The 16292-nt window shown below is 38.0% G+C and overlaps 1 protein-coding gene across 1 annotated transcript in view; it reads right to left on the reverse strand.

Moving 5' to 3' along the window:
* ARHGEF3 (Rho guanine nucleotide exchange factor 3) overlaps positions 1-16292 on the reverse strand; it is a 111998-nt gene that overhangs the window by 46316 nt on the left and 49390 nt on the right. Inside the window, 1 exon segment of the mRNA XM_042020932.1 lies at positions 7697-7759. Coding sequence (XP_041876866.1) covers positions 7697-7759 — 63 coding nt within the window.

Below are 16292 nucleotides of genomic sequence, written 5' to 3' on the forward strand. Positions count from 1 at the left end.
TGTCAAGCCTGTTTCTGTAACTCAAAAGTAATTTAAACTGAATTCAAACTTCAAATGCCATTTTCTGTTATGGCAGAATATCATAAATTACACTGCTATTACTATCCAAAACAATTCTTTGAAATAGAACACAGACTTACGTACACTACTTTTGACTGAATCAGAAAGATAAAGAGTGCTACATGCAAATACCATAAGAATAACAAAATCTTCATATTTCTGAAGATAAAGTCCCCTTTTTTCTCATCTATTTCTCACTGAGGTAATTTGCTGCTGTTGGGAGCAAAGTCCACAGACTGAGTGGATGTTTTTGAAACATTTTTGATTTGGAGGCAAAAACTTAGCTCATTTTCTTCTCTTTTGTCAGTACAGCCAAGGGAAAAAAAATTGGCATTTCACCAAAACACACCTAGTCTAAGAATTGGTATAACCTGTTTCCAGATCTGCATCAGAAGTCTTTCACAGTTCCCAAGACTTTATTACAATCTAAGATTTGATCAACAACTAAACCCCATGGCAAAAGTATAAGGGATAGCTTTGCAGTGTCTGAAAATCATCAGATTTGGGGTTTTATCACATCTTTCTTGCTCCACAGTTATACAGATTTCAGTTTCAGAATAGTAACACTGAGCATGCCTCATCAGGAAAAAAAAATTTGAAGAAATGTCATTTTCTAGGAACCAACAAATTCCCCAGCAAAAGTTCCCCAACAGAACCATTTTGTGGCTTTACTTCCCCCTCAGAGACTGCAGAATGTCAAGAATTGCATAAAGAAAGAATCTCAAAGCAAAGGAAAAGGCATATACAACAAATGTATGATGTTGTATCGAATTGTGCCTTGCACATGGATTTAAATAGGGGCAGACAAATAGATGGGAGCAAGTCACAGTAGGATACTGTTCTAGTTTGAGCTAAACCATAGAAACAAGTTAGTTTCAACGATCATACTTCATTTAAGGTATCTATGGACCATCTTTAATTTCTGGGTGAATACATACAAGAGAACACTTTCTTACTCAGTTCCCAGCTGCGCAAGTACATTTCAAGACAGCTTGGTCTGTGTTTCCAAAGGTTTGGCATATTTGTACAGGCAGCTTCGCACTGAAGATGTCAAAGTTCATCACACATTTGTTGTCTTCACCGAAATAATCCATGAGATTTACTGGAACAATTAGCCAAATTCTAAGAAGTTGTTCACATAAATAAAGAGTAATTGTATAACTACACAGGAACTCTGAGATCATACTAGAAGTGTGGGGGGGGGAATGCAGCACAACCAGCAATTTACACATTTTCCAATAGAGCACTTGTAGGCCTTATCTAATGAAAATAGCAAGAGAGTAACAAAACAGAGCCTTAAGATACAGAACATGACTCCAAGTAATGCCAACAGCAGACAGGGTCTAGTCTATGACAATCACATGAGGGATTAATAATGGATTAAGAACAGTCTCTGTATAATGAAGTCTGAATCCAGATGAGCACTGACCACCCTGCTACACAGCAACATTCAAAGGTCATGAATAATTCAGACATACTGTATACATATTACTGGGCAAGCTGAAGACCTTTTATACTATGAACATGCAACAGACCACAGTTTATAGAAATAAAGGACCCAAATACAATATATATTTTAATTATCTTGACTCTGATAAGCTGATGTAGAAGTAATCCTCTCTAAGCTTATAAAGCTAGCTCGCCATACCTTAGCAATGAAATATAATTGAGTTTATAATTAAGTTTAATTATGTCAAATAATGTTTCAGCTATATTGACTATTAAATACATAATAAATGATCACTTTGCACTAAAAGTAATCAAAATTAATGAACTCTCATCCAGTGTATGCAAATGTAGCTTAAGTCTGGGTACCTTTTTGTTTGTATTTTATACAGGGACGTATTTTATTAACTTGCAAGTAGACAGATGAGCAGTAAGACATCTCAAGTTCACTCAATAGTAAGTGACTATTTGGCAGAACTTAACTTTCAGTAATGATAACTGTTCTATGAAAGAAAATTAAACAGCTCTTCTGAAATTTCACCTTCTTTATGAAACTGTTTGACATATCTATGTATGTTCCTTCTCCTCAACATAAGAACAGCAGCAACTTCCACTAGCTTACAACAAATTTGCATACAACCAATTGCAGAGGAGAACTGCACACCATTGCCCTGATTCTTCTTCTGGATGGGATTTTGCTTAAGTATAATTTTATTCTGAAAAGTCCAAGTTTTGTATTAGGTTTTACCAGGTTTTTGTTCTGGATACCTCCTGAGTTACTAATGATTTTACAGAGTTCAGACATATGAGGCACATCGTATCATCACCATTACAAAATTTGAAGTTACCCCTTTTACAACAGCCATTAACAATGCATTGCTGTTAAGTACCTTGCTGAGTGCTCTGTGCAATAATCTCCAGATAACAGCATTCACCACCACTTTGCTCAGTGTGATGTATTAACTATATTTAATAGCTCTGGAATACAGCTAAAGAGCCGGCTGCCTGCGCCTGAGTAAGGAGCACAACCCTCCAGCGCTGCACCAGGCTCATGAGAAGGTTGCACTGAATGAAGAACCACGTTTCAAAGCTGGGTTATGAGGAAAGAACAAAAGTCACAGCAGCAACAAAGAGCAAAAGCACAGACAGAAATAATCCAGAAGCTGCTCAGAATTTAACTAAGGAGAGACTGTCTGCAACAGGAGGAACACAGAGCAGAGCTCATGGAGGTGTTTTAAATACAAAAAAGTACTTTGCCCTCTGTGATCTTTCAAGCTCAGTTTCTCTCTCCCAATTCCCCAGCCTTTAAAGGGATACCAATAAAATCTGAAGTTTATGTAAGTCATGTTAATTACAAAATGTCTGTAAATCAATATGCATATGCAGATCGAGAAGCTGTCACCATTTTAAGAGCACAAGCATGAAACACCAGTGGCTGAGTTAACCAGATAGCCTGAAGTCCCCTGACTGAGTTAAGCCTCCCAGTGGAGGCCAACATGAACAAAGCCATGTCAGATAATACGCACATTTCCCTTTAAATACCAACTTCCGACCACAGTGGCCTTGTATGTTCATGCACTCAGTCCTCACAGTCTGCTGGCCACATCTGTCACAAGTTATCACAAACTATTTGACACTGAGGGGATTTGCAAATCCACTTCTTTAAGCTGGCAATAAAATGAGCCAAGTCCAACCAGTCAGTTTAATAAGCCAGTTTATCAACTCCTGAAGCATCAACACCAGTCCAGGTCACTAAACAAATACAAAGATCATTCAACGTGCTTAGCCCCTGTCCTGAGTCAGCAAAGCTTCAAGCAGTGTTTCCTGTGAAAGGAAATTCTGTCAGTATGATTGATTCCCTTGGAAAAGACAGGTATGTCTGGCAATGGTCAGTCATAGAAAAAACTTTTAAATCTATTTCTGTAAAAGTATTGTAGACACATGATGACGTAATTGGCAGGAGACCCACATGGATGTTGCTTTCCCAGGTATGAAGCAATCCAGTCATTAAATAGTTAACATCCTCTTTCTTTGCCATCCCCCACCCTCTCCTGGACAAAGGTGGCCAACAGATACATTTACACAAACTGGAAAAGTTAGACAGTAAAGATCTTTCCACTGCCAAGCACAAAAAGGAGGTACATCCTTGAGGTGATGCTTGTGAAGCCAGCGCTGAGTGAGTGCACCACGAGCTTTTTACATCAGCAGCTCAGGGAGCTGGAGAACTGACCAGAGCAGGAGTCCTTCACCTGGTCATGCAAACCAGACAGTGTGCTGCAGAGGAGAGCCTAACATACTTATTTATTAAATATTTACAATATTTAATAAAAAATAACCAATTTTATTACACAGCCTGAGAGATTTATTATCTGTAAAAATGTAATGGTCTACCATTATCTCAGTTAAAATCTAAATTCATAATAGGGAAACACACATTCAAATTTTCATATTCTTAGCCCTGGAAAAAAAATGCATTCATTGAAGATATACATACAAACAATTCGGCACATCTTTTCAAGAGCATAAGAGAATTGCTAGACAAAGGAACCTGAACATTTAATTGTTTACATCATGCTATAATCCAAAGACTCCAATTAAGTGTACAGCCCTCATTAAATAATTTCAAAACTGTCATTGCTCGGAAGTAAAGAAGGTATTGCGTTGGGCTAACTAAAGTCTCCTCAGAATGGCCATGACAGGCTAAGGACGGATCTCAGGCCAGCACCATTTCTCTAGCAATAGTTAAAAAAAAGCTGTCCAGGCAAGTGTGTGAAAGCAGAGTAAACACCTAGTGACAGACACGTAGCTTGCTCTCCCAGACTCAGAAATATGCAACTTCAAGGGCTTCCTCAGATGGATGGCTTCACTCAGTCTAATAGCTCTTGACGGATTTTTCTTCCATTAATTTACCCTGTTTTTTGAACTCCTGCAAAACCTCTGGTATCCACAATACCCTGTGCCAGAATTGTGCCACTGGGTGGTAGGTGAAATGGCATCCCTTTTGCTTTGGTAGGAACCTGCAAAGAGCTTTATTTTGTGCCCTTAATCCAAGAAAAAGAATGACCTTACATGGACCACTTCTCATGAACTAATCACACGCCATTTTGTTCCCAGGATATTTGATTCCAGTTTATGTAAGTTTCAGTATATTTGACTGTTTTTTAAACAGAAACTGTTGCAAACTTTTGATTATTCTAGATACTTCTCCTCACTCCTCTCTTCAGCCCCCTCTCCATTTTTGGGAATAAGTTACTTTGTATGTGAGGAGTGGAGAACAACACAGAAAGGAAAAATGACCTTGCATAACACCACCACAGCTGGTTTCTGTGAGGTATGAACTGATTATTTTTGACACTTTCCTTCTTTTTGAAATTTGCCATCACAAACATGAGAACAAAAGACAGCCAACTCTGCCTTGTAACAAAAATCTTGAATTACCTATAATGTCAGCTATGGCTCTCTAAAATCAAAACCAAGACACAAAAACAAACATTTCTCCTCAATGTAAACAGCATTTAAACACATGCAGAGAACAAAATGCCTCTACAGGTAAGTATTCAGCCACGGACTGCTGGGTTCCACCCGCCCCTTTTGTGCTACAGCATTCCACAGTGCAACTAGAAGACCCTCCAATATTTTCTAATCACATGAGACACTTAGTATTCAGTCTAGATACATCCTCAGCACTGTCTTTACTATTAATCATAAGCAAAATATGATGTGAAAGGAAAAACAAAGGTTTATTTGCCATGTCCAGGAGGCTTACAAAGGTGATAGTCCTCCTTTACTGGGGGGATGATAATCTAATGGGCAGGAACACAAGTTGTGAGAAAATGTGAACTCTTCCTGCCCAACTTATTTTAATGTCAACAGCACCGAGATTTGATGGGCACACTTGAACCATCACCTGAAGCTAAAAAACCTGAGGGTGTTGTTCTGAAGCCACATGCCAGGCTCATTTTCTTTACCAAAGGCACCTTCCCTCTCCAAGTCAGTCACTATGACACTTTAAGTCTTCTGCCACAGCCAGAGGCAAACTGGCCTTAATAGCAACTCCTGCCAGTGGTGAGGGCACAGTATGTATCACGTGCTGAACAGAAAACTGTAGTATTGCAATGTAGAAGAGTTCAGGGCAAAGTAAGTTTCAGAGACACAAGAGACAATACAGTCTGTACAGCATAAACTAATCAGCACTTTCTGGTAACAGAAAAAAGGGCTTGAAGTTACCTCAAGAAAAAAAGAAAATCAACTAGTGTTGGTTTTTAAATTGTACATTTAAATAATCTGATCCTTCTTCAAGATACAATGCATACCCTTCATATCCTCATGGGATATTCCCCACCCTGTTGACCTGAGTGATTCTGAAGCACTGTAAGGAAAGATTCAAACTTCTTCACCCATTCACTTCTTACCCCTATTTTGTAATACAGACTCCAGCATGCATTTAAATTGAAACTGTGGAGTTCTGCATTGATGACAGTGGGAATAGTTTTCTTAACAGCCCTTCACACATTTTATTGACAAGATCCCTCTAAAGTAGGAATTTACAAATCTTTTAATGAAAATCCGAACTCAATAGTTTTATTAGTCATGGTCTTATAGATCAGCAACAACATCTAGTAAATTACTTTATCTCTTCTCCGACTCATGTTTGTCTTGCCAATAATAATGGTTACACAGAAAAGCAGTACCAAGGAAATAATATTTTATAAATTTTAAGTGGTATTGAATAACTGCAAATGAAGGACATTGTTATTATTACTGCCGTATCTATTGCTCATCAGTAAACCACAAACCTCATTTTGCTCAGTGCTTTCTGTCTGTATTTCCGTGGGGCAAACTCAGAGCTAAGATCACATTAGATCACCCTCCTCAAGGAGTTCTTCTATTTGCAGAAACTGTTCCCTTCAAGAAGTATTTAAATCTTTAGCTATTAGCCAAAAGAGAAGCTATATTCATCCAAGTATTTCTACAGCACTATAACAGATTCTACACAAGAGAATTTTACCTAATTGTCTTAATCATAGAAAAATAAAATACACACTCTTTGCAGCAACATAAAATAGTTAAACCCAGCATTTTCCATCCCAGATCAGAGTTAAGCATCTAAAAAACTATCAGTTTGTCCAAAAATAATAATAAATAGTCAACAATTTCCAATTTTCCCTGAAGAACAACAATTCCTTTAAAGGAATAACAATTCCTTTGAAGTTGGGCCCAATGGAAGGTCTGATGGGATTAACTAACATTAAAGTATTAGCTCACAGACAAGGTCAGGCTACTGTGTGTTTATGATTTCCCAAATAGTGCTGGATTCTACCCAGCTCACTTGAAGTGCCTGCAAGAGCTTGCATTTGTCTGCAGCCATCCAGGCAGGTGAGCCCTTAAATGTAATTAATTCCTCAAAGAACAGGTATACTTCAAACCAAAATTAACATCTGATCATTAAAGAAACCACAGCACTAGGTTTGACACCTGCTAAAAAAGAAAACTGTTAAGTAGTGTTTATTCTCTATTTTTTCCATTACTTTGTCTGTCTACACTATGTGAGAGGTCTACAGAAAAGAAAAGCTGGTTCAGCAGTTGACTGTAAATAGAACACTGCAAATATTGATGAAAACACTGAACAGAAGGAATGGCAAATTTTCCCACCTCTATTTTAGTTCCATGGATTTGAAATGATAACATCAAGTGCACCTTTATGTCACAAGTTTACAGGAAAAACAACACACATTGCAGTTTGCTGCGTAATTACCCTCATTAATAGTTTGGTTCAACATCCACCCTAATCAACAGAAGGAGTTTGGTTCTTATTGCCTGCATTAACCACCACTGACAACTGAAATGCAATTTCTCATACACCCATGCAATGGTATGAAAGGTCTGCATTTAAATCCTGCATTCACAAAGCCTGTTTATCATGATAATTATTTACTAATAAGAGATTCAATGCTTTACAATAAACTGTCATTATGATATCTTTTTTTCTTTTAAAGGTTTTAATATAGAAAATGCGAGCAGTAATATAACAAACTTTTTTTTTTTCATAACAAGCAGAACAAGTTTTTCATGCTATGAAAACAATACATCTGAGAAGATAGAACAGGCTTATTTCAGAATATTCCTAACAGCCATATTTTAGTTTTAGGGGGTAGAGAGGCAGGGCAAAAAAGAAAATTAAATTACTCACACTTGTATCCAGGCTGCAGATACTGATTGTATCTTCATCTTGAGTACTCTGTTTCCGTTTTTTCTATAAAGCAAAATGAAAAGAGAGCTCAGTTTCGACGAACAGTACCAACTACCATTAGCTTGATCCTGAAAGAAGTACACATAATGATGTCATACACATAAATATATGTGTATATATGGTTAATTATCTCTCATCATCATTATAATCACCATGTATGTGAATATAAACTCTCTTTTCACAAGTTGAAAAGCTACTTATTAGCACATAGTGAATTAAATGCTGTTCCTTTTTCTGCTTCAATTAAGAAACTTAGTTCTAACTAAAAGCATAAGTAATTATTCCATGTTGGAAATTTTACTTTGGCACTTGATACGAACTTTTGTAACGAATGAGACTGTCAGGAAAAGAAATTCATGTTTTTTGCTGAAAGCCTATACTTCAGATTTTTCAAGGCCTACCTTCAGCAATCAAGTCCTATCACTAGACAGTCAATATAGTGAGGATAAAAGGTGACATGTACTGCAGGAGTTACATTAACTTATGTTAGGGTTTCACCTTCCATGTCAGTGATTGCATTCTGCTCTATATTCAGGTTTTGGGTTTGCAAATGGCAAAAAGCCCTCCCTCATGTAATTTCACAGGTTCACCACAAGATTAAATCTTCATGCACTTCAAATAAGTATGAAATGTCATTTAACAGAGCTTTGCATTTTCTACCAGGCCAGAAAGATTCAGGAAATAAGAGAAGCCACAGAAGATATGATTCTTATTTATCCAGCTGTGTTGTCTTCCACTGTCAACCAGAGAAGCAGTCACACATTATTATAGCTGGGATTCATTTTCCAGTCTAGAGAAGTCAAAGATGAGCAATTAAGAATGCAAAAAACCCCAGACAGATGACATGCAGAGTTCATAGCTGATGGGATTCCCAAAGCTCAGCTAAAAGGCAGAGACTGTGCACAATGCAGGTATTTTTCATTTAAAAAAAATCTAAAAAAAATTATCCCTTCCCCCAAACCCGTATCACCCCGTCCATTCTCCCAGCTCTTGCGAAGCCTGGAGGTTTTATTTCATCAAGCCAGTGAAACAACTTTGAATCCGCTAGGTCAAGCATATGGTTTCTGAGAACTGTTTCTTTGATGAAAAAAGATAAGGAATATTTATCATAAAATCCAGATGTTTTGATTTCATACTGTTTTAAAACTAAACTCTAGGTGTTGAAATATTTTATATTTACTCATTTGTTTTCAGCAGATCTTTGACTCATTCAAATAAAATTTTTCTTATTTTCAGAAAATAACTTCTGATACTTTTTTAACAATAATTTCAAAGTCAGCAACAGCTGTGTTTTAACATCTTTATTATCCAGAAACTGGACCATGAGTTCTGTCACCACATTACACAGTGAGAAGTGTTTTATGAAAAGCAATTCTTCACCCTTAGGCTAAGCACAATCAAATCCCCTTTACTGTTACAGTATGGATTTTTAGCAACAAGTTTAAGGACTGACTAGAACACAGAAATTTCTGAACCAGACCACACTGAGCTATGAACAGAAATATCTGAAATAATACTGACTATGTTTGCTTATCCTGTATCAGTCTTTTGTAAGGTTCGTTTTTTCCCCACAGGATAAACTAATCTGAATTACTATTCTAGGGTTAGCAAATGTGAAGTCGTCGTGAAAAACACAAAACAGGGATGAAATCTGTCAGGTCAGTACTTTGGCCAGAGGGTAACATCTCCAAAGATTCTAGTGAACATGTTGCAGACTGTTCTTCAAATCTAATTAGAATTCTGGGGACCCAAATGCATGCATCCTTTAGCTGTACTCAAAAAATCATATATTGATTCCACTTAAGTCTAGGCCAAGTCTTTACTTCACAAAAAGAAATTATAAAACTGAAAAGTACCAGCCCTCCTACACAGTGGACACAGGTTAACTAAAAATGAAGGGTGTTTGCATTTGGAATACAGCTTTCTACAAGAGAAGGATAAATTAAGATGGTGCATGGATCTGGTGTACCTGAGTCTATACTAACTGATGCTTCTGGTGCATGGATGGACAGGATGCAACTACATCCAGAGCTTGGGATGGTGTTGCTTTAAGTCTGACATCTTAGACTCGATTTCACTGGTAATGGAGTGTGACAAATGACCACACACACAACAAATAAGCAGCTCCTTTGTTAAACAACCAATTACAAGATTCTTACTGCAGTCACACGGCTACAGATCAACACAGAAGGTGGCACTTCCAACACAGCCCAACTCTAATGAAAGTGGATTGAGACTATAAATGACATAACACGAAGTACAAGTGTACTAGGCAAGGCTACAGGATGAAAGTGAATTGAATGAGGCAGGACATCGTTTTCTGCAGGGGGAAAGTTACACAACAACTACTTGTGGGCTTCTAACTGCTACATTCAAAGTCGGGAACTGGGTCCAAAACACAGAGGTGTTGTGGCCAAAGCAGTGGCCATGAGGACAAGCATCCACAGCAAGGCTATTCAGGTAAAGCGCAGCACAAAATTGAGTTAGCAGGAATTAAAATGCTCACATCTTATTTAGAGGCAACCTCTTTGGTTATGTAACTAAACATCGATACACTCCCAAGGAACAAATCAACTGTTCCATCAGAACATCAACTGTGATGTACCAACCAAAAGCAATGAAAAGACAGCTAAAGTGTAGGAAAAGCAATTACATAGTGAGTAAATCTGGGACAGCCTCCACAAAACAGATCTCTTGCTCTACCTCTTACTTCATTGTGCTAATCAAAGGATCATTCCTCACTTTAGTTTTGATCTTCTACTTACTGAAAAGTAATACACACTCACAAAAAAATCTACATGTTATCAGGAAGCTTGCAATTATTATACTCCTTATGTTCTCTGTTAGTGGTTATGCAACACCAGTCATTTCATATAGAAATTGTTAAATATTAACCACTGCAGGCAAGAATCATGTTTTAATATTTCTGAGAGTTTCAAGGGCTATTACCATTGTATAAGGGGGAGGCAGAACTCCATGAAAAAAAAAAAAAAATCCAATAATTGAGCTACCAGACCACAGATAAATTTCTTTGCCCATAAGAAGTGGATTAGAATCTAAGACTGCAGTGGATATTGTGCAGGAAGCATAAGGCGCTCATTAAATTAATCCCTGCTCATTGTGAACATCTTTTTCCCAAAGGAGTTCCAAGTCCTGTCTCAGCTGCCACAGCACAATGCAGCTGACCCCTGAATCTGCCACGTCCCACAAAATCACCCCTTAATTGTTGCTCTCCATTTTATGTTTTAACTCACGTGGCACATGAAGCAATACAAACCTCTCAACAAAGGAGCCCAGAAGCTCTGTCGGGTGTAGCAGCCTCCAGCCAAGCCCAGGGCACGGCTGGGTGAGGAAGCACTGCAGTGTCCCACAGCAAGGCAGGCTCTGCCTCACTCCAGCCCCGCTCCCTCACCGTCCCCAGCACACTTTGACATGAGGATGTCCCACTGCAGCACTGAGTGAACACAGACACAGTGGTAACTCCACACTGGGCTATGAGCAATGGACAAATGCCATCTCACCACAGAGCATCTCTTTATTAAAATTTGTACGTACATGAACCAAACTAAATTGGAAAATGTTATGATGCTGTTTGCCTTGCTGGGAAAACAGCAAAGCTTGGAACACGTCAGTAACTCTTTTTTTTTTTGCACAGTATTTGGAGACCTTAAAAAATGGGTACACATCTGCATGAAAATAGTAGCAAGTACACCTTCTGATAAGGAAAGTGCCTGTGTTTTCTGACTGACCACACAGGTTCATTACCTGCATCTGAACATGTACCTCTAGGCTGAAAAAGCTTTTTGTATCACAATTTTGAATCCTAATGTTTGTGATCCTTTTGTTGCCCAAAAGGCTGCGGCTACATCCACAGTTACAGAGACAGGACACTTCCTGGCCTTAACATACCAGGAAAGAGTTGCTTTCCATAATTATCTCACAGGAGATGAGGAGATAAGATATCCAATTATATATTAAAGTAATGATTTAATTAAAGGAATTAGAGTAATAAGACATTGTTATAGGAAGGCTGGATTAACATAGTCTCCATCACAGTGTTTTAATTATCAATACCACAGATTTATACTTTACCACCTGGGAGATGAAATGCAAAGATGCACAAAAATAGCTTGACAAAACCCATCCTGTGATGGCGAAGGAAATGCTTTTCAGAAGAATTGCTGACTTTTGTTAAATCATCTGTCCATTCTAAATGCTTAGAAATGTGTGTGCACACAGATTGGTATCAAAATAAAAAACATTTCAAGACAATGTATTTGCATAGGCACACCATACCCTTCAGACCTTCTTAGTCACAGACTCATTTCAAAACCAAACACTAAACAATTTAAGGCCTTTTTTTCATACAAAAATCCCTTCATTGTAATGAAATACTTTTCCCATGCCCCCAAAACAAGAAGTCCAAAACAAAGAAAAATTAGAAACCATTTAATTAGTCTGTATTTAGTGTTTTCATATGAAAATAATATTTTTTAAAACAGTCTTTCCAGAATATACATCTGAAGACACTTCTATTTAACTTTGTAAATAATGGAGACATAATATATGATTTAAATAAATGTAATTAGGTAGAAGTGCATATATATACACATACACACCACACATATAAAAATATATACAAATACATATAACAAGCGGATATATACACACATTTGTAATTTGAAATAATTCAGAAAAGGGAAAACCATTTAGCTAACAAAGTTTTGTATCGTTTTTAGTGTTGAGAAAAAGGCAGGAAGGGATTCACTGTTCTGGGCTTTATGCTCCTCTCCAGTTTATGGTACACTTCTATCAGGGACAATATCTGTATCAGACTGAGTTAAAAAACAAAACTAACAAAAGAAAATCAATTTGAAGAGATCAAATAGAGCAAAAATAAAATCAAAAGGGATTAATGTGGAAGGAGGGGAGAAAACTGATCGAGTACTCAATAAAAAGTCAAACATTACAGGCCAGGTTTAAGCCACACTTCAAAGGGTGGATTATGTCTGCATGAAAAGCAGCATTATTACATGATTTTTTTTTTTCTTTTAATTTGAAAAAGCAATCAGTATCTCCTGAGCCAGCTGAGAACACCTCTACAAGGAATCTTCCCACCCAAAGCATTATGCCTTAGGAATCACAGCCGGTGTTGAGGCGGCTCGGAATAAGGCAGGAGCATAACATCACTTCTTTATAGAAAGATATCAAATCACAGCAGTAATCCAGATTTCCATGTGAATTTCTAGTCACACTGTTTTTATATAACTTTTTTTTTTTTAAATCCAGTTAGCTTATAAATTCTCTTGATGTGTAAATACTTTTTAGCAGCAACACCCACACATATATACTGAAATACAGATGTGTACTTCTAAACACCCTTCTAATTCTTAAGTCTCTAACATGTACAGAAACTGGTAAGTTCAAAAGAATATTCAGACACTACAATTCTCATTCTTTTTTCTTTGTAGTTTGTCAGTGTGTCCACACCCATCCAACCAACACGTTGATCTCTCTTCAAAAAGCCCTAAAAAGCACCACTTGCCAAGACCATATTTATTCCTTTAATGACTCCAAAAATTCCATCTGCTGTTGCTCCTGTGTTATAAGATCCGTTTCAAGTTCCCATTTCAAATCACATTCAAATGATCTCAAAGTTATCAAGCTCCCAGTTAGTTACACCACACAGTATAGAGGACTCAGAACAGTCCAGCAATGAGGCACAAACAGTACAAAACAGATGTTAAAAGGAATGCAAAAAGAGAGGTATGATGAAAGAAAAATCTACTAACTGGACTGGAAGGAAAGTAGACAATGTTTCAATTCTCCTGTCTAATTTAAAATGTTTCCAAAAGTTTAACAGTTGACACAGCCGGCAAACAGAAAAGTTAAAACATTTCAGTTTAGTCTTCCTAATACAAGAGGAAGAAATTCTGACTAAAAGCTTCAGCATTTTTCTCAGCATTTTTCATTACTCAGTTAATGAAATATGCCTTGGATCCAGCTTAATCACTGGGCAAGAGATTAATAATCTTCTGTAAAGGTTAGTTGAATAATCACTAATTTAACATTTCCTGCCACAGGTGGTGGGCTCTAACCCCACCAAGCAGAGTTCAGAAGTGGACTAGAAGAGGCAGCAGTGATGTTGCATTACCCGGCTTCAAGCCAGAATGATACTGATACTGAGAAAAAGAGTAAGCCTCACACAGAATTACACACTTTCCATCATATCACACTCCTGCTGCACTGGCATTCAAGCATCTAAAATGAAATAAAGGGAGAGATGACAAAAAAAAGGCCAAACAAAATCAAAGAACTCGAGCCTGGCTGATACAATGCACAGTTCTAGATAGTCTGTATAGCAGGAGAATGTGACATATTAATCACACAAACAGCTCTCTCTGCAATCCCCAGCAAGAAATATCTACACTTCCTGTTGAATATGGGGCTTGATTCCGAGATAACCAATTGCAATTTCACAAGAAAGTGACATTTAATTCCCTAGAGTTTAAGCACTTTCAGAAAGAGGTGGCTCTTCCACCACCTTTAGAGGTCAGCCCTCTTTTCACTTTACCACAGCCTGTCACTCACGTTCATGCCAATACCAGTGAGCCTCCCTGTTCATCTCCCACTTCCGTGGCTGTACCACTGACAAGAGTTGGTGGGATGTGGAGACAAAAACATCTTAAAGAAAGTTTCCTCAGAGCATGATGCTTTTTTTAGCTGAATGATGCATTGTACATGCTTTTGGAGACCATATTCTCAGAATAGTGAATTCTAGCACAAAATTTTTTTGAAATTCCAGAACCTGCTACACAGTTCTTTATGTTATATTAGCAAAAGGAACTTGAAACCAAAAATTCTTTAGTGTTATAACAAAACTGGTTTCCGTGTACATTTCCACTGCCCTCTGCTGTTTGGAATACCAGAGACATTCCAGGTTTCATCTTCTCAAGAGTGACACAAAATCCTAAACATTATTGCTTTTAAGGGAGAAATGGCCAGAGATGACCCCAGTGCACAGCCTGCACTGAGCCTGGGACACAGCGAGGACAGTCCAGCTTCTCACCCTGCACACATTCAGCTGGCAGGAGCCCTGGATACTGGTGTTAGGAACAGAACTTGCTTGTTCCTGGTATTCCAAAGAAAACAAACAAATGAAAAAACAGACTCTGCTCTGTTACAGCACAGTGAAAACTGCAATGGAGGTGAGGTCATCTCTGCCACTGATGGCTTTCACACTTTTTAAGCACTTCCAGGAGTCATCACATCTCTGCTGGCCAAAATGGCAGCTCCTTGCCAGCCTCCCCTGGCCACAGGCAGCAGTCTCTGCTTCTGCACTGCTTGTTGTGATGGAGATTTTCCGGTCAATGTAATGCAAAAGGAACACTGTAGTGAACAATGAAATGAAAGTAATATTCAATGTGTTTAACATTAACAACAGGAAATGGGTGTGCATGTACGGGATGCTGTAAGCACAAGGATTAGCACAGCTTTGTTTCAGCAATGGTATTTACTCTGTCTTTATTTAACCTTCTTCCTTCCCCTTTTCAGAAGACGGGGAAGAGGACCAGTAACTGGAATCTAGAAAAGATAATACACTGAAACTTTTGCAAACTTTACTGTAAAGTCCAAACCAAATTTGCTAAATAAATTACATTTATTTATTTAACATAAGAGTTTTCTGTTGCATGAGAATTCTCAGCCAGAATTTGAACAATCCTACATAAATTATGCTTTTAATTAACACAATCAATATCTAATGATTCTAAACTCACTTAGTATATAAATAAAAAATAAGATGCAATTTAAATGAGTCCCTACACTATTTGGATTCATTTTCTGTTCTTCTCTCAAATACTTTTCAGCTGGGACCTGTCAGATCCAGTTCTTTATGTCTCCAAGTAATATAATCAGTCAGCATGCAAACAACCCCTGGATTCCTTAGTCTTTGGCAAGCTGAGGTGATGAAGTTGCAGCTCCTGGCCTTGTATGTTTGTGCTGAGGGAATTTAGCATAGGATTGGTTGTAAAAGTGAGAATAATCAAAGTTGGGGTGTTTTAATGCTCTAAGTCTATTCTTAAAGGTTTTGTGCACTTGCAGGGCACACAGGCCCTTGAACACAGAGTCACTGAATCCCTTAGGTTGGAAAATCCCTCTAAGATCACCAAGTCCAACCATTAACCCAGCACTGCCGAGCTACCACTAAATCCATGTTCCTCAGTGCCCCAACTACGTGGCTTTTAAGCACTTCCAGGAATGGTGATTCCACCACTGACCTAGACCACCTGTTCCAGTGTTTGACAATGCTTTTGGTGAAGAAATTTTCCTTAATATCCAATCTAAACCTTCCCAGGTACAACTTGAAGATGTTTCTTCTTTTCCTGTCACTTGTTACCTGGGAGAAGAGACTGAGCCCCACCTGGCTACATCTTCCTGTCAGGTGTTGTAGAGCCTTAAGGTTTCCAGATCCCTGATTTGCCTCGCACTACAGGCCCCCACCTTGATCACATATTTCGAAGAACTTCAAAGTACA

The sequence above is a fragment of the Corvus kubaryi genome, unplaced genomic scaffold, assembly GCF_017639235.1.
Source record: "Corvus kubaryi isolate FWS band 111438036 unplaced genomic scaffold, C.kubaryi_AGA036_p1.0 124, whole genome shotgun sequence".
NCBI lineage: Eukaryota > Metazoa > Chordata > Aves > Passeriformes > Corvidae > Corvus > Corvus kubaryi.